The sequence below is a fragment of the Epinephelus fuscoguttatus genome, linkage group LG13 (assembly GCF_011397635.1).
Source record: "Epinephelus fuscoguttatus linkage group LG13, E.fuscoguttatus.final_Chr_v1".
In the NCBI taxonomy this organism is placed as follows: Eukaryota; Metazoa; Chordata; class Actinopteri; order Perciformes; family Serranidae; genus Epinephelus; species Epinephelus fuscoguttatus.
The window spans coordinates 33,321,559-33,341,590 of NC_064764.1; the positions used below are offsets into that span (position 1 = coordinate 33,321,559).

Genomic DNA, 20,032 nt, shown 5'->3' on the forward strand with positions numbered 1-20,032 from the left:
TTCCGCTTTCAGGCGACAACATTTTGCTAACAATCACCGTGCACACGGATCCACAAAAATGACCAAAAACGCTATAGTACACATGCCAGGACAGTAGTTGGCGGTGTGACTACGCAATGAAACAATACAAAATGGCAACCGCACAAACATTTGTCTAGACGGACGACGAGGTGGAGTTGCTTCAGTAAATCTACACTTTGCTGGAAAAGCGTTGATAATTTCAACAGAGTGAGCAGCACAAGCAGAGCTCAGGAGTCTGCCATTGTTGTTGTGATGGTCAACTTTCTCGCACATGCCTAGTAACTGGGACCGTAATGCGCATGTGCGAAAAGTCTCGTTTTTCAGAGGAACTGCATATTGCAGGTTTACATGACAACGGAGACGGTGCTGTTTACAAAAAATTGCACTCTGGAACCCGTTTTCAAAACGTTGCGTTTTCAGGCACCCAAAACACAGCTGTCGTGTAAACGATCAGCCAAAACGCAACTAAAGTTTACTGTTTTCAGTTGAAATCGTTATCGTATAAATGGGACCCTAGTCTACTGCTGTGCTAGTAGCTAACTAGCTAGTTAGCTAACGTTACATTGTTTGTGCTGATTAGTGCACACAAGTACCCTGGAAATCCAGAGTTTTCACTGGAGCACAATTTGAATTTGCTCAGCGAGTCACTCTGGCAATCAGTAATGATGCTCATCACCCATGCCCTTGGAACCGAGCTGCACCAATCACATCGGTGTATCTGATATAGGCGGGCCAGAGGCGAGCTAAACAGATGATGACAGTGCTGCAACAACGAATCAGTCAGTAAACATTGCGAGATGGCTACGGATGAACACCAGTTGTTTGAAACGGCTTTGGCCGCTTGGTGCTGCCCCTCGAGTTGAGCCATTTGCATTACTCATAGCCAGACCCTAAATCTTTCTAGATTTGGATCTGGATTTCTAGGCTAGCACAAAAGTGCTGTATTCTAATATATTTCCATTTCGCATTCCCCCTTTTCTGGCATATACCACCTTGAATTTAACTTAAGTCCAAAAATTAAGTTGCTGTTATAGTTAAAGGAATGATTTACAGTTCAGCCTGGGATTTCAAAGCACATCTGCAACACTACAAAGACGACTTAGGTGCTGATTACCTGCTGAGTAGATCGACAGAAAATCTTCATAATCCAAATATCCTTGTTTCAGGTCATAAGAAACAGCTCGTATAAGACGAGAAAACATGACCACATCACACCAATCCTGGCTTCACTACCCTGGTTATCTGTTGCTTTTAGAATTGACTTTAATTTTATTGATGACTTACAAAGCCCTGACGGGCCTTGCTCCAAGTTATATAACAGACCTTTTATTGCCCTATGTTCCTTCTCGCACCTTGATATCGTCAGTTGCATCTTTTCTTGTTGTTCCAAGGTCGAGATTAATTCACAAAGGTGATATAGAACCTTTCCAGTCAGAGCTCCATGACTTTCGAATGACCTGCCTGAGGTGATCAGAGCTGCAAACTCAGTCTCATCTTTTAAATAACTCCTGAAAACCTACTTGTTTAAAATGGCCTTTAGGGTGATTTTAACTGCTTTATTATAGTGTGTTTTACTCTGTTATGTGTGTTCTGTTTTTACTGCTTTTATCTTGTGTTATTTGCTTTGTCTTTTATTTGGTTTTGTAAAACACTTTGTAACTGTGTTTTAAAAGGTGCTATATAAATAAAGTTTATTATAATCATTATTTATGATGTGAAAATGACAAATGTTCTTTGATTACATTTCTTTATATAACTTTCTTTGTTTTATAGAAAGTCTCTGTTGTGGGACTTAACCCTACAACACACATGAAGGCCTTGACAGTAGTTAGTTTTCCCTTTGACATTTGCTAACTACAACACCAAGAGAGAAGAGTTACAGAAACGTCGTCACATTGGGAAATTTATGGCTCTTGGCGACAACAGCCCCAATTCCATATTTCACAGCGATGATCTCATTCAAAACATCCTGCAGTCGCCCTTAAAGCTTCTTCCAATACTGTCAAACTTTTTTTCAAGCCGAGGTGTAATGTGACACCAAGAGAGGTCACTTTTTTTAGCATCAAACTGTAGCTTCCTGTTTCAGGAAAAAAAAAGAGGCCATTATCGGATTTGTGAAATGCAGAGCATGCTTTTGATGCAAGATCCACTCCAGGCAAACATCCCTGTCACTCAGAGAATGAGGTAGCCTTTAAAGGATTTGACATCTTTTCATCATGGTGTAATTAAGTGAAATCCAAAGAACTTTGAGGAGACGAGGAGGAGTTTCTTTGAGTATTCGGGGAAACAAGTTAAAGCAAAGGAAAACAAGTCAGAGTCTAAAGTAGTGGTGGTGAAGCTTGAAGCACTGAAGAGTGAGAATAAAACACAGACATAACTGGCTTCAGTCTTATATTTAAAGCAGTGATCAAACAATGACAAGTAAAAAAGAAACTAAATCTTGAAATGCTTTAAGTTGAACTAAAAACACTACAGTCACTACTTTAAAGTATTTGCATGTGGCACTGAGTTAGGACACAGTGAAACTAAAGAGAGAAAAAGGAAATGCTGTCAGGGGCTGGAAGTCTGCCAGGTTCAGAGAGAGAATAAAGCATGCCAGCAATGCATAGGGGAATATTATCTTGATTTGAAAACATTTAGTTCCAGTAGATCCTGTACAGAGATCTGTGTTCTCACGCAGATGTGCAGGAAAGGGCAGTGCTTGCAACAACTCACAGCCAATGAGCTGGGTCACCCAGTCCACAGGTTCAACCTCCCATTAGTCATTTGATTAATGTCCCCATTTACTTCCATGACTTTAGGGGAAGGAAACAGCCTCCTGTTTTTTCTTCACGATCAGACAAGAGTGTCATCTCAGCATGTCAAGGAAAGAAGGGAAGAGCAGCTCTGGATAGAAAACAGAGGTTTGCACAGGCTTATTATGGCTATGAAGCCACTGTTGTGCTATTAAAGAAATATGTATTTACATAGCAAATTGTTGGATTTCAAAGTGTTTTTTGGAGTGTTTTTATTTGATTTGGAGGGGGACGGGGGATCTATGTGAAAGTACATTATTCCTGTTTTTTTTTCCTCACACATTAAAATCACTTGTTTTTACAGAGACATCACTGCGTTTCCAGCCAGGATAGTGCCACGAAAAGCAGTTGTTTTTTTACTGTGTCAAGACTGCACGTCCAGGCAGGATAGCGCCATTCAAAAGCAGTTGTTTTTTTAGCCAAGATAATGTTGCGTTTCAAGCTGGTATAATGCCATGAAATGGTGTTTTTTACTGACACATCACTGCGTTTCCAGCTGGGGTAGTCCCACGAAACGCGGTTATTCTTGTGACATAATTGCATTTCCAGCCAGGATAGTGCTATTAAAAAGGCGGCTAGTTTTTACCGATATATTACTGCTTTTCCAGCCGGAATAATGCCATGAAAAGCAGTTTTTTTTATAGAGATATCGCTGCATTTCCACCTGGTATAGTTCCAGAAAATGTTGGGGTTTTTTTGTTTTGTTTTGTTTTGTTTTATAAAGCCAAGTTATCGCTGTATTTCCAGCCAGAATAATGCTACAAAAAGCATCTGTTTTCTACAGAGACACGCTACCCTTCCAGCCAGGAAATGCCATGAAAAGCAGTTGTCTTTTACTGAGACATCACTGCATTCCCAGCTGGTATAGTCCCACGAAATTTTGTTTTTTATCGTGACATCACTGCATTTCGAGGTGGAATATGGCCATTAAAACAGCAGTTGTTTTTTACAGAGATATTGATGCTTTTCCAGGCTGGATTGTGCCACGAAAGCTTGTTTTTCCACTGGGATATCACTGCGTTTCCAGCTGGGATAATACCATGAAAAGCAGTCGTTTTTTTACTGTATCATGACTGCATTTCCAGGCGGGATAGTGCCATTAAAAAAAGCGATTGGTTTTTACTGAGATAATGCTGCATTTCAAGCTGGTATACTGCTACGAAATGATGTTTTTTACCGATATATTACTGCATTTCCAGCCGGAATAATGCCATGAAAAGCAGTTGTTTGTTAGTGAGACATCATTGCATTTCCAGCAGGGATAGCACCACCAAAAGTGGTTGTTTTTTATCGTGACATCACTGCATTTCCAGGCAGAAAAGGGCCATTAAAAAGCAGCTGTTTTTTACCGAGATATCGCTGTGTTTCCAGCCAGGATAATGCCACGAAAAGCAGTTGTTCTTTTTAAAGATATCACTGAATTTCCACCGAGCATAGTGCCACAAAATTGTGTTTTTTTTTTTAACCAAGATATCAGTGTTTCCAGCCAGGAAAGCGCCACCAAAAGCAGTTGTTTTTTATCGTGATATCACTGCGTTTCCAGGCAGGATGGTGCCATTAAAAAAGGCGGTCGGTTTTTACTGAGATAATGCTGCGTTTCAAGCTGGTATAGTGCCACGAAATTATGTTTTTTGCTGAGACATCACTGCATTTCCAGCCAGGATAGTGCCATGAAAAGCTGTTGTTTTTTACTGACATATTGCTGCGTGACCTGCCAGGATAATGCCACAAAAAATGGGTATTCTATGCCAAAATATGATCTTTTCTAAATCAAAACCAAGCAGTTTGTGTACCTAACCTTAACCACACATTAACCACAGCGTTGTTGAAGCGTGAGCGTAATAATTCTACTACATAATAATAAACAAATGTAACACTGTTTGCAGAAATTAACAATGCCAACATTCATCCTTGCGATTTAGTTGTGTTTACGGGCCCTTGTGCCAGCCCTGTAGTGCAGGTTTATAAAGGTTTGTGTGCTGCAGCACAGAACCCACAAGCAGGCCTTGATGATCAAAATAAACAGTGATTATATACCATTCAGGACACAATGTCTGTGTTGCTGGTGGTGGTGGTGGTGGTGGTGGTAGTGAAGTCTGGGGGCATCTGTTTTTTTAATCAACACCCGCTCAACTATTTTTGGCTGTCTGGGCTCTTTATCTGCTTGACAAGTAATGTCATCGGTTTTGGAGCTAGGCAAAGACAGTTATAAAAAAAAAACAAAAATGTCATATTGCAAAAATGATTCTTATCAGTCTCCAGGCAGTCATCGTGTAAGACAACAACACAAATACCGACTTGGCCTTCTAAATATAGCCAACAGATAATGACAACTTGTTTGTTGAAGCTGAGTATAAATGTTTGAAGTCTGGAAATATATGCAAATTATAATCAACACTAAAAGCTTACTCACACTCCTGAGTAAAACCACTGTTTATGTTTTCAAATTCCTTCTGAACCCTGACAGATTTTAATCAGGGCCCTTGAATAAGTGAAATAATACATCTTCTGTGTCTCTGATCCCCCAACCAAACTTTGAGTGGGACGACAGCTGATTTTGTTTCGGCGCATAAACAAACACGAGCATTTTTGGAAGACTCTAAATGTCACAGAAAGCGTTGGTGGGCGAGCTCGGCTCTGGCCAACAGGGAAGCAAAAAAAAAAGAAAGGGTTTGGGTATGAAGGGAGATGTAGCGCTGTGGTTTAAAAGCTGGAGGAGTGACTGAGAACAAACCTTCCAGAGAATGGAAATTGAACAAAAATGAAAACATGATTAAATCTGTCTCCCAGCGGTTGCCTGCATTCTCACGACATACTGAAAGGCGAGTCAAGAATCAAGAGCCAACAGGCAACTTCTGTCACCCCAGTGAGATGTCCTCCGCTCACATATTATGATGCTGAGTTGACAGGTGAATTATGCTGAGGTTTTAAGGGCATGTATGAGTAAAACACACATCTTAAAATAAAAGAAAAAAAATACTCCTAATGAGACCATCAGGATTCAATAACAAACAAGACTGGGCTTCCCCGTACTGATACTCTCCTCTGAGCTGCAAACGTTTGCCAGGACTTAAAACGTTCTTCTTACCCCTTTATTCCTTCTGTTACACTTGTGTCATGTGTACGGGTTTGTGTGTACATGGTTCAGATATCCCAAATACCAAATTGTATCAAATTATAGCACATGATACGGTGTTACCACATCAGCTATGATTGCTAACAGGCCCTGGATGTTTTCAATGAACTTGGAAAGCAAATCCACATTTTTCAGCAGCAGCGAGCCACAAGCCTTTCAAAATATCCAGCGCTGCCTCATAAAGTCACGCGATGAGGCAAACAGTCCAGCTCTCTCCAAAAGATCTGCCTTTTTCAAGGCAGCCATAAATAGCCTGTTTCATTATCAGGTCTTTAAATCTCACTCATATCCCCCAAAATTGCTTATGTTTGTTCTTTTTTCTAAAGCCTTTTCTTTTACCTCACAATTTATGGGATCATTATCTTAAATTCTAGGCATGCCCCGACTTGCACACACATCGTAGGCTGATGTTTTGACTGGGATAACCTCTGAGAGGCAACCTTAGTGATCTCGTTTACACAGATAGCAAAGACTCTGTTAAGAAATCCATCACATGTATAAAAACGTCATCTGTCTTAATGTTGTGCAAACTTATCTCATCCAACTTGATACGACTGAAACTGCGGCTGAGTTTAAGTTATTGAACTCTACAGAGTTTCCTACACAGAGGAAGTTTAGAGCTTATCGTACTGCACAGCTGTTGCTGTGTGTGTATCTGGAAATGTGTGTTTACTCTCTCCATTTTCTCACAAGAGCTTATTTTGTGTGAAATGGTACAGCACTGCATGAATCCAGTTTTTTTTAACTTAACGTTACGTGGAGGTCTTTAGCACACTATTCAAACACTTAACGTTTGCATATATGTAACATCTCTCTGCCACTGGCTCTGTCTTCATTCCTTCACTTTTATTTCTGCTTGGGACATACAAAGTGTTAATGAAGCTATATTGCAGTGATGGCGTCCTGAGCAGAGAATGAAGTCACGCTCCCTCTGTGTGTGTGTGCTGTAATCTGAGCTTCTCTGTGGGTTATTGTGGTGTGCCGGTCTGGGCACACGTGCATGTTAGTGCATTTTCTGTATCCCATTGACTAGCTCATAGCTGCAGCTCTGCACAGTGCTCATACTCATATCAGGACGCTGTTGTAGAGGAGGCGTAGTGCCCACCCTCCAGTTCCCCCTGGTTAACACCGTGACCTCCGTCAGGACTAATACTGATGTTTAGCACTGTTTGTGGAGTTAGCACCGTTAGCTGCTAGCAGCCAGCTCAGATGGTGGCCACCCTCCTGTCTCCCCAAAGGTTACATCCATAAAAGTAAGTGGCTTAAATTCTTCCCCTTTAGCGCTGTAAACTATGTTAGCACCACAAATCATGCTAACGGTGCTAACAGTGTTAACAATGCTAAAGGACGTTTGTGGCTAAAATTGAGCCAGAGCAACCTGGGGGGAGACCAGGGGATAGGCACTTTGTTTCCACTGCAACGCTGTCGGGTCAAGATGGCGTTACTAGCGGTAATCGCCAAACAAGCAGCACCACTAACTAGCTTCCGCCAGACCTGTTTGGTGCGCAGTAACAAACTAATAATTGGTTAACCTTTGACATCCCTAATCCAAATTAATACAACATTACATGTCCAGACAACTCATATGCTCTGAAACTTTTAGCATGTGAATGTTTGTTGCAACATAAAAGAGAAGCATACACTCACCGATTAACACACAGTGAGTTGCACTCATGCTCACAGTGCACTTTCTGTAAAACAATTAAATTCACTATATTAGGAAACGCATGGTCTCACCCACATATCTGTACAGGGCCATCTGTACCAGCTACAACAACAGAAGGCAACATAAGATACAGAGCTGCCAAGCGTGACAGTCACGCAATTTGACCCATTCTCACACCACACGCCACACTTGACATTTCTCACGTTTATATTTCCCCATTCAATACTCTGTATTTATTTTTTTCATGATAATAAACTTTGGTCCTCGCAGCTTGCCATAGTTCGAGTAACTCTGATTGACCGACCGAGATAACCAATCCCAGACCAATCCATCAAATCCATCAGTCCTTTGTGCCTAGATCTAACCAACCACGGAAGGCACCACGCAATATAAACTAATCAGAAGCAACGTAAGGCGGGTCTTGGCATCTCTAACTATCTTTCACACACAACAGCGCCGACATTTAAAACCCACTCAACGTTCTCCTGCTTGCTAGAAGACGGACGGTAGGTAACTACCCAATTTTGTTCACTGTTGATTCGCTGTTTCTCCTTGAGTTTCCTAGTTAATATGTACTGTTTTAAGGCTGCTATAAGTCTATCATTGTCCTGTATTTGTTGCAGAGCTGTGTAACATTTATTTGCCTCTTCTCTTGGCCAGTTCACACTTGAAAAAGAGACTCTAACGTTAGTCTCAATGTGTGTGTGTGTGTGTGTGTGTGTGTGTGTGTCAGAGTTACAGACTTGTAAATATCAATTTGAGAACCACTGTAAAACCAGCATTAGGAGGCCACAGTGCAGGGAGGGCCGCTGACATGGAGGTGAGGACATCAGTCTTAAGGTATAAATCGACGTTAAAACAGGCCAAATCGATGTTAAAAAAGGCCAATTTTTTCCCAAACGCATCATGACATTAAAGTTTCACTCTTGTCATTTTCTGAAACTTGGCAGCCCTGTAAGATACAAAGTTTTCCACACCACATGCCACCATTCATCTTCCTGTCTTTACAGATCTTTTTAGATTAGCTTAATCTTAGCTCTGGTGGTTTGTACATAAAATGCTATTAGTGCTCATTAATCATTTCTGTAGCCGCCCCCATAATTCTCCACCGAAAGACAAATGAAGTGTTGAAAAACAAAGAAATCTTTGTGAAACTTAAAACCAGGACCCTCAATCACTTTTATGCTTATTTACACAACACTAGTATTATCAAATGACCTCTTTGTTTGATGAAATACAGTCAGTAATCTGCGGCGAGGTTACACTGAACAGAGAGTATACATCCAAGATTTGCTTTAGGATTATTATTGTTTCTGTCGTGAGAGCAGCTGCAACAAAACAACAATAATCTTGCAATAAGTCTGATTTATGATCATGCGTCAGGGAAACCAACACCCTGGTTAAAATACACAGAGAGTAACCTGTCTTACAAAGCATGACACTGAAGCTCTTTGACTTTATATTGGAAGTAGACAAACAAAACAGTGAGATACTTGATGCTGCAATCTAATATCCCTCCTGATAAGGAACAACACACTTTTTTGGCTTCTATTGTGCACTTATCAAACCGGCATGTCACATAAGGAGAAAGTTGGCACGGCTAACGCTGTTTATCATTGCAGACATATCACATGTCAGGCCCATGCCAGTGCCAACAGGTAAAGAATGAGACAGCGTGTTTGTCTATAAGAACGCGTTTGATGCCAGTAAAAGCATTCAGGGGCGTTTGGTTTTACACCACACCCTCCATACAGGAGACAGGGGTTGGGAATGTTAACATGGGAAGACTTTTGTGGGTTAATCCCTGTTACTGTTAGCAGAGAGGCTTCAGTCTGCAGTGCAGCTACAGTTTACTGCTAAACCATAAAATTATGCACAGTTACATTACATAACTAGCAGTTAAGTTGCCTTTCTCTTGGTCTTTCTCACACATGGACTCCTCCTTTGTCTTAGTTTCTTCAAGAAGTGAAAATGTGAAATGATCATTATCACTGACTTATTGAAGAACTGTGGTCACTGAAACCAGACACGGTCTCGTCCCATGACCTTTTAACCCAGGTCAGGAGGAGTGTAATGAGGAAGGGTTGGCTAATTGTCTGTTGACCCAGATTTAACCCACATTACTAGCTGCGGTTACATGGACAATATTTCTTCATCTTACCGATGTCATTCCGATGAGATATCCCAATTTAACAGTTTACAGGACACTAAATAAAGTCATCAGATTAGATGTGTTTATAAGCCCCAGAGCATCAAATCATGAATATAACATTTTTGACTTGTGCAAAATTGATTTGCTTGCTGTCAAGTGTCAAATATGTCGGAAATATAACAGTTAAAGAAGGTCTTTTCCAGCCTCATAAGAGAAAATTCAATTCATTCAATACATACAGTATAGAGGAAGAAGTGGTTCCACCTGTTAATATAATTTAAACAGGATTTATATTTGTGAGTCAGACCCTACACCATAGCCTTCGCATGTGGCCTTCGCTGTTGTGAGCATTTATACATGTGCGGTGGTGTGTCTGTGTCGCTCTGCAGTTACACCTCCAAAACACTTGTTGGCAACAGGGTCTCTGTGAAGTGCTGTAAATTTAAGTTGATTCAAAACACACATTAATCACACATTAAACATGGGTTATTAGAGACAATTTCAAACACAAGTACACAAATCAGCTTCACTATAACTCGCAGCATTCACAGACTGGACACATTTTCCCCACAGATACAACATGCTAACATTATTAGCACAAGCCTATGGCATTTGACATTGTATAAATTAGCCTAGCAGCTAGCGATCTTTTCCTCCTCTCATATAAAGCCAGGGACCACAGCAACATTTAACAAAGGCAACATGACAAAATTCAGCTCCATTACAACAGGTTTACTGTCAAAACAACTGTCTTATACTAAACACGTTTTCCAAACAAATATAACATGCTAAAGTTATTAGCACAAGCCTATGGCATTTTACATTGTATACATTAGCCTAGCCATGAGCGTAGAGTTCCTCTGCTCATATGAAGCCAGGATAAATCACACACAAGACTTAAAATGCTATTTTTGTGGAGGCTTTATTGTCTTCACAATGTATTGTTTCTTGTGAAATTAAAGTAAATAAAAGCTTTGTTTCCACTGAGGGAAATGGTTTCAGCTTACAAAAATAGGACTTCTGCGTTGCTGCAACGTGTAGTTACATTTCTGGGGAGGTGCTCGTCCAGCTACGCAGTAGTTGTTACTTACTTATTTACTTACTATTAGTGTAACCTAGGTTATTTTCTGTAGCTACAAATTACAGATGTCCCCTACGTGAATTTGCGTTTTCTAGGATAGCGAAGGCATGTCCCGCCCTACACTCCCTCTAATTGGCTAGTATTGGTTGCCTTCATTGATTTGATTGGTAAGGTTTAGGCAAAACAAGTAAGACTGGGTAAGAATGTCAAGGTAGGTGAGTTGGAGGCAGAGTAGGGGCAGATCATGCCTTCCCTATCCTAGGAAACACAAATTCAGATCTCCTCAACACCCCACATACATTGTTAGACTCTACAATTTACAGATTTTCCCTAAACCTCTCATATGCAGGTTGATGCTTCTGGTAGTGACAAAAAAATTATGTCCAGCAACTCAGCACCACAGCCTGTAACATAACATGAGGCTACTGTTTGGAAATCAAAGAAAACATTAATTGAAGAGCACTCACATAGGAATGTAGGACTATCAAAGATCTGATAACTTTTGAAATTATGAATGATTCGTTGTCAACATCAGCAAAGGGGGGTGTATAGAAACAGCTGTTGCAGCTACAGCAACTTTAGGTGCTACATCACCTAATGTTACCCCCACATGCATTCTTTCCACATGTGCAGAAGGAATATATTTACCCCAACCAGAGAGAACCAATCAAGCATTTGCATGGTTAATAGGTGCTAAAATGTTCCTATTGAACACATTATCAAAAGGTTTACACCACCCCTCTCAGCCTGACTGCGAATGCCCTCCAACTGGGCTCCTCTGATTGAGGTGGTTACATAAGTGAATTTTACTCTGTTTGGGCTATTGTTCTGATTGTAAGTGGAAAATTAGGGCCCATGTAAACGCACCCGGTGTGTCAGCAATCAGAGGCAACCTTCCCATACACATCAATCATAATGCAACTACAGATATAGTCCATTGATTTACATTTTCACGAGCCCTGTTAGGGGGCCCACAGGACAGAGTAGTAAAACCAAAGCAGCAGAGGCCTTTTTAATGCTTGGTGTGGGTCAGGCTTCAAAAACACTGGGTCCTACATTTCCCAAACTGTTACCATCAATAGCTTCTATTCACTGCCAGGAAAACGCCAACAGCTTTGTTACTCTATGTTCCCAGTTAGTAACTAAAATGTTCTGTTGAAGCTGAGATCATTTTATTAGACTTGACAAACTCCAGAGCCACAGAAGGCATCCTACTGCAGGCTGTGCAGCGCTCCTTATGACTGGTAAACCGACCTTCATGTGTAACAATGGTGAGGCGGTAATGTGAATAAAGTGCAGCCCATATTCTGATGTGATTATGCAGCAAGCACGATGTGCAGAACTCAAATGTGAGAGTCATGAGAGGGCCTGTGAACACGCTGAACCAGCCATGACTCTTCATCAGTTTTCACACGGTGAACGTAAACATACCAAAGATGCTCTGTTAATGACATCCTTCAAACTTGTCTCATTCATTGTTTTCTCATCTTTTAAACGCTCTTAAGACTACAACAAACTTCCTGTTCTTCCAGCTAACAGCTATTTACTGAGCGGTGTGTCTTTCTGTCAGAAAACAATGAATACTCTGAAGTGGAGGCCCAATAACCCACAGACTGGCAGGCTCCAAGCACTGATAAGTACCAGCGGATGATCCTGTAAACAACTCCTTTCACCCAGATGAACCTGTCTGATTATTAGCCAGAAGTAGATTATATTGTGTGTCTACACAACCAATGATTAACAGGCTGTTTAATCAATAACTAAGGTCAAAGATTATAACTTAGTAACTGCTAAGGCAGCAGAATGAACGACACAGATCTACAGTGACAAAGCAGCAGTATTTACAGGGTGATGGGTTGCACATGGGCTGTGTGATGTGACATGTGATTTTGATCCTGCCCTCCGCTGCTACAGGGCACAGACTGTCTTTTCAGTGTGCCTGATTACTGCTGTTGTCAAATGAGCTGAGGGAGAGGGGTGAGGAGTAAGACAGTGTCAGGGGAACGAGCAAAGGCGTAAACACTGAGAGACTGCAGGGACATATCTGCATGTACGAGGCTGCAAAACAACAAAAATAAAAACGCATGATGATCAAATTCTCCATGAATATGACTAAGGTTCAGTGTTCTACAAAGAACCACTGGATATTTCAAATGTGCATTTGTAGACTTTCCCACAGTTTTAAAGTTTATTTGTGGTCAAAATGCCAGACTCGGTCAGCTGGAGAGCAGCAATGCGTTCACAACCAAAACTGATAAGACAAAACAGCTGCTCTTAAAGGATTCTTAAATCAGCACACAATTTCATCTTTTCATGAGGAAAACAAAGACACATTTTTAGGGAGGGAATTTTCAAAAGGCTGCCGGCAACCCAATCACTACAAAAAATGTTGGCATTGTAGGATTCTGCAAACCATGGATATGTTACAATTAGGGCTGGGCGATAAAGTGATCTCGAAACGGGATCGCAATAAAATGTATGTCGATGACGATGATAAACTGTAGTCATTTTTAGACCCAGATAGATCCAAACAGCGTGTCAGGCAGCAGACGTTAACAGACAGCTGTCAGTCAATCTGCAGTGTTGGGGATGTGCATCATTGTATACGCCCATTCTTCACTGCAAAGTTTGTGCCGAGGTGAGGAGAAATAGAAAGTAGCGTAGCGATAACGAGAAGAGGGGAAAATGAGTGGAAGTGAGGAAGCTGAAGAAGAGCTTGCATTATCCTAAAAAACGGACGAAATTGTGGATGTAACAGGTTTCACAACGTCAATAATTTGGAAGTGGTTCGGCTACTTGAAAGGTGACGACGCACCGACACAGACAGTCCGCAAAATATGTTGTTGATTGGTCCCAACCACCGCGACTACACTAAGAGCATGAAAACCCAGGCCCAAATTGTCCAACAACAGGTGTTGCTTGCACATCTGGCGCAAGCAGGGCGGCACCAAAACAGGCATCAATAGCAATCAGAAAGGAGCAGAGATATAACAGATGCAGTGTCATACTTTCTAGCCCATGAGCACCGTGGAGAAAGACAGGTTCAAGAAATTAAAGTGCTAGACTGCAGGTACGAGCTCTTAGGAAGGAAATATTTTTCTCAAACAGTGGTCTGCTGCTTTGCATTTGTCTCGCCTAGATGTCACACCATCCACCATCCCCTCAACCACCCAGTGACAAAGTCAGCTCATGTACTACATTCCTTTAGAAACACTGATATGCTACATATGAAATGTGCAAATAGAATGTATTTGTGGTTTGCAGAAATGTACAACGCCAACATTTTCTTCAGTTGACTGAGCTGCTGCCTGATAGTGGATCTTAGTTCATCCAGTGCTGCAGAGAGAAACAGTTTCACTTCTGTTTCCTGTGGTTGTTTGTGTCAGCAACTGTCATTTGGTGCAGGGGAATTTTTCAGTTGACCTTTGACTAGAGTTTTGTAGGTGAAAATCAGGACAGCCGGAAAAGAATGGGAGCTAAATGAGGTGGAACAGGATCTTAGGCCACATGCATAACACACACACACAGACACACAGACACAGACACACACACACACACACACATTGTACTCTTTTACATTGGCATCATTTGAATCGGGGTACAGACTGAAATTTCAACAAGAATTTCAACTTCAGATATTACATTCAGGCTCCCACTTTAATTTTCACTCCCTTGCCAGTACTTGTCTGGCGAGGTGTGCGGTACACACATTCTCCTGCATGCTCCTTGTTTATCAACATGAGTTCATGTGTGAGCAATGGCATGAGCATGGTTTTAGTGTTTAAGCATCAATACAATATCTGGCACAAGGTGTTTGATAGGAGCTTGACATGACTCCACTGATACTCCACATGCTCTGTCTGTCCGTATATAAATACAGTGGAGTAAAACCATGTAGAACCTGCCTTGCACGGACAACTAGAAAACCATTTATTTGAATGTGTGACAAATTCTGTAGCTGAAAGGGTACTGTACCTTTAAGGGCTATAACAGTTCTTGTAAATGTACCAAACATCATGTTCAGGTGCACACAGCCACACACAGAATACAAGTGCAAGATGAGTTCCACCTGAAAACTTTAAGCCATACACCGTTAGCAACATGTGCTAAGGTTACCATGACAAGCTGATCGGCATGAGTCTATTGCGAGTGAATTAAATGGCAGAACTGGAAGGGCCGACTGCGGGTTCTCGGTCACCTAAAACAGCAACGGAGAAAAGAGTTGCGTGTAAGACAAGGACAGTGTGTTAGCTACTGTTATAAGGTGTGTAAATGGACACAGATCCAACATGCACATTCAAAGGCATCACCCACATGTGCCAATAATTGGGATGATAAATGTTTGGGTCCTTTGAATGTATAAGTTGTATTCTTACTATTCTATGTATTTTGTATTTTCAGTTTCATACCATAAGATAGAGCGGGGCAATTAATCGAAAATGAATCGAACGTAAACTTGCCCATGTCAGTAATTTCTGGGGGGGTTTCTCCTCTTAATACTTTCCCCATTGTGCGTGTTCATGTACTGTCCCTTTAAAAACGTACTACTGTGTGCGTGTGTGTGTGTGTGTGTGTGTAGTCATGTGACACTGCCCTATCCAGTCCGCTACCTGGAAGCAACATGGAGGAGGACTCAAACACCGCGCCGACTTAGCAACTTGAGCAGCTTGTACCAGAGAGAAATGACGTGTCTGTCCATGAAGATGACACCGAACAGAGGGAAATCGAATGTAAACACTGCGGAAAAAAACGTTTCAGCGACCAAAGGTAAAACCACAAATCTGTTTCAGCACTTTGAGCACAATCGCACTACCAAATATGAACAGTGCACAGCTCAAAAAAAGGAAGTGCCTCCAGAGAGCCGCTCTTGATAACACAAGCATTTACAAGGGCTACACAGTATGAAAAAGATTCAAGAAAACAGTTCATCTGTGTGTGTTTCCTTCAGTTATTTTAAAACCACAAAGATAAGGTCAGGGCTAAACTATGAGGGCAAAAAACCAAAACAGGTAAAGGTAAAATGTTCAATTAATCGTGATATTGATTTGAGGTCATATCACCGAAGCCCTACCGTAAGAGATGCTTTATAGTTTTGTTCTGTATTCATACAGTGTAATAATAAATGTCTGAAATGTCCCTTGTTTGTACAATGGAGACAGTTTACTACACTTGCCAGTGGGCAAAATGTTACCTCAGTCCCCAACAAGAGGGTTGTGTCCAACTTTGACAATTGCACTACTGTCTATTCAGGATAAATGAAAAGAAATGTATCCTTGTGCATTTCTGTTTCTGCTGTACTGAACTCACACTGAACCGTGACTTGCCAACAAGGGTACAAACCGAATCATGACCTCTGTGTACCCTCACACCCCTTGTACCTTCTCTCTTCATAAAATACATGCTGCACTTGGAGCAATGTAGAAATCTAAATTACATCTGAGTTATGATCTCTTGTATCTACCAGCTGCACGTCTCTGACACATCCTAAAAAAATATCTACCAATAAAAAAACAGATATACCACTGTAATTAAAGCAGGTAAACAAAACAGGGGAAAGTTTATCACATCATAAATGTCAAGTTGTAAAAGCAGGTGAGCAAAGCTTTTGGAAACTACTATTTAAATTGATTGCACAATGGCGCAACAGCAGCTCTTCGGCCTATCTCGCCCGCATAGCAAAGAAAAAGTAGGCAAAAGGGTGTGAGAACAAGCAGCGCTGGAATGTCACAACTCCTCTGACTGCATGAAACCATTCATACTAGATGTTCACACTGCAAACCACTGTGCTAATTACAGTCTGCAGCTACAAATGTTTTGATGTTTTGGGCTGTTTTAGGTTTTGCTTTCATGTCGTTCATCATGTCACTGCTGTAACAGTGGGAGCTGTGTAAAAACTAGCTGTGTAATAACAGCTTGCACAGAAAACAATATAGAAGGACGGCTGCTGTAATGTACTAGCACTCTCTACAGAAATGAGTTAAAGCTGTGGTAGGCCGTTTAATTTGGGCGTCACTGTACAAAAATGCCACAATAAACATTGAGCTTACTGTAATTCAAGAGGTCTGAGAGAAAACTAGACTTCTGCACCTCCTCTTGGCTCTTTTCATGATTTTGAAAATCTAGCCCGGGAGACAGGAGACTCAAGTCAATCACAGGTCATTTCAAAGAGAGGGCGTTTCTATTAGCTGTTCTACAAATGCAGATCCATTCCAGTGTTGGCATCAACTGCCTCCAAGGCACAGCAAACAAAAAAGGAAGATGGACTTATCAAAAGCTGGGTTGAGAGTTGAAAGTGTTTTAGAGATGGAGAAAAAATGTTGCTAACAGTTTAGCTTTCTGCTAACTAGAAATAAAGGCTCATGGCTGCAGCTTCATGTTCACATTTACGTAGCTAACATTAGCTAGAGCCTCAAATCACAGCGTGTCCTCCACTGCACTCCCCGCCGCATCAGACCACTTCACTGTTTAAAGAGCCACAGTCAGCAGCTGCAGCAACCTGAATCATGCCAGCGCAAATCCCAAATATGCAACTCCTTACTGCAGGATTAGCAATCTATCTGTTGCTGCTGCTGCACTGGCCGAATTCGAGCCGCTACAGCCACCAACCAAATGTCCGTCTCCCAAGCTGCTGCCCACTCTGCTCCCTGAGAAGCAGTCCACAGCGGCGGGCAGTGAGGCGGAGGGACCGTGGGGTGGCTAGCTAACTGATTCAGGTCTCATTTGTGGTCTGATAAACAGGAGGAGAGCAGGGCAAGGAGAGGCTATGAGAATGTGCTGTGTGCAACTCAATGAACTAAGATTAAATAAATCAATGAATGGGAAACACTGGGTTACTGTTTGAAGTGTGTGCACGTGCTCATGGTTGTCTGGTGGGAGGGGCTTAGGACAGAGCAGGGAGAGCTGCTGCCTTTTCCAGATTTCTGCTTACCCCAGCTTTGATGAAAAAGGAAAATTATATAAAGATGTCTAATCCTGATAATATCATGATGCTGGAATACATTCTGTGCACATTTAGGCAACTACTCCACTGGCGTGCAAGCTCGTCACTAATCCATCCAAGCTTCAGCAGGGTTTTTATTGGCGAGGAGATTCAGCGCAACAGGTCCAACTACAAGATCACACAGGCAAAACAATGCACGGAATATGTACTACAAAGCAACAGAGACAAGACATAAATTCTAACAACATCAGCGAAGCCCGAGGCAACGGGGCGACTTACTCAGCAGCCCGTCTGCCAACACCTCGGCTAAAATGTCTGTTTAACTCAAAGAAAACTATCATCTGCGGGTGGTGGAGATGTTATATGTGTGACTCACATATAATTGACTCACACATGACTCATCATGTTTTCAAAGCCAGGGTGCCTTTGAGTTTAATCAACTTAAAGTGTGGACTCCAATCTAAAAAATCATTTTTTTCACAGTGACTATTGTAGGTAACAGAGAGGGTGGAGTAAGGTTACAAGTACTGAGGATGTGTTGTTTCCTAAAACCAGATTCCTGCATACTTCTCATTCCAGCCCTGGCTGTCACTGTTACAGTGCATTTGCCTATGTTGCTCTCAAATCAGTTCCAGTTTCAGCGACTGTCAGCGTCGGCTGCTACGTGACCCAGGCTGATTCTTACCTTTGAAGTAGCTCTTGACCCTCAGGTAACCCACGCTGAGGCGAAGGACCGACAGTTTGTCCAGACGAGAGCGAACCTCCGCGGGAAAGGGCAGGAGGTCTGTCAGCCTGTCCAGCTCCCCGTTCAGCCGATCCCGGTGGCGCTTTGAAGGGTTTGATTTAACAACTTCATTGCCATCACTGGCCTTCTTTCTGCGGAGGAACAAGAAAAACATATAGGGGGTTATTAAAGTGTTAAATATGCTGATAAAGAAAGCCTGTTATTAAGAGCTGATTCAGCTCAGGCCTGGCTAACCGGCCCTGCCAGAGCATGCCATCTGTTGCGGGGTGCATTGTGACACATGCCAATTAAACATGAGCAATAGTAACTTTGAGAATGCTGCAACAGTTTCAGACCTACTGAGAGAATAAAGACACAGCCGTGATGTGACTAATAAACACTGCAGGTCAGAGGAGTCAGCTGGACGTCAGCTTCCATGATGAGTGTTTGATACAGGAATGCTGTCCAAGGCCCCATAACAGCTGTCGTTATTAAATGCCTGCACAATAATCATTAGTTTATTCTAATTATGGAACAAGATTGTGAGATGGGTTGTAACACGTTATAAGTTTAAACTGTTCTCAACTACTATTAACTCCACTCCAGTATATTGTTGAGCCAGGAATCCACTTTTTACTTTAATAACGGTCATCGTAACAAACTTTGCACTGCAAAGATGAACATATTTCCACAGATACCATTTGATATAAACTATAAATGGTAATCAAAAGAGGACAAAGGGAAGAAGAGAAGCCTGGATAATTCACTGCAAACCTCCAGGTGTTCATATGATGTCAAATGACATCACAACGTACCACCTGATAAAGCTAATAACTCATCAGAATTACACATACCACCAAAGCGACTGTCAACAGACTCTTATTTCACTGTTTGCACAATAAATGGAAACATACAGATAAATGTACATGACACAAAGCAGCAAGCTAACGTGCAGGAATGTTTAAATGCTCCTTGGCAACAGTCCAGTCCCAGTCCAGCTGCAGAGCCGGTTGTGTTGGCAGAGCCGCAGAAATGATTAAATAAACAATCTGTTGTCGCTTATTTCTGTTCACTAATAATTGGCGCCTGTAAAACTGTAGTATAAAAAGCAATATCACACTCAAGGGCTGTGATTATCTTCAGCACTCCCTCTCATGTAATATTGCTTAATTGCAGTTTGGGAAGGTCACTTTTGAAATTTAATGAGTTACAGATTACAAGTTACCCTGTTAAAAGTTGTAATAATTAATTTAACTATTTTAATTACTTTATCAAATTGGTGTTACCTCATAACCCCTTTGAAATTATTAACATTTTGATTAGTAACTGTAATTTAATTACATATATTTTCTTAGTAACTGTATTCTGTTACAGTTACTAAGAAAATATATGTAATTAAAATATATATATGTAATTAAATTACATTTATTTTGTAATTTATTTTTGCAATTCTGTTACATGTAAAGGGGGTTTATACTTGTGGAGCAAACCCTACACAGTTGTGAGCATGTATACTT

General features: G+C 41.4%; 1 protein-coding gene across 1 annotated transcript in view; it reads right to left on the reverse strand.

Annotated features, from left to right (window-relative positions):
* LOC125900186 (aryl hydrocarbon receptor-like) overlaps positions 1-20,032 on the reverse strand; it is a 61,185-nt gene that overhangs the window by 23,915 nt on the left and 17,238 nt on the right. The window contains exon 2 of the mRNA XM_049595079.1: positions 18,477-18,667. Within this exon, the coding sequence (XP_049451036.1) occupies positions 18,477-18,667 (191 nt within the window). The remainder of the gene's footprint in view (positions 1-18,476; positions 18,668-20,032) is intronic.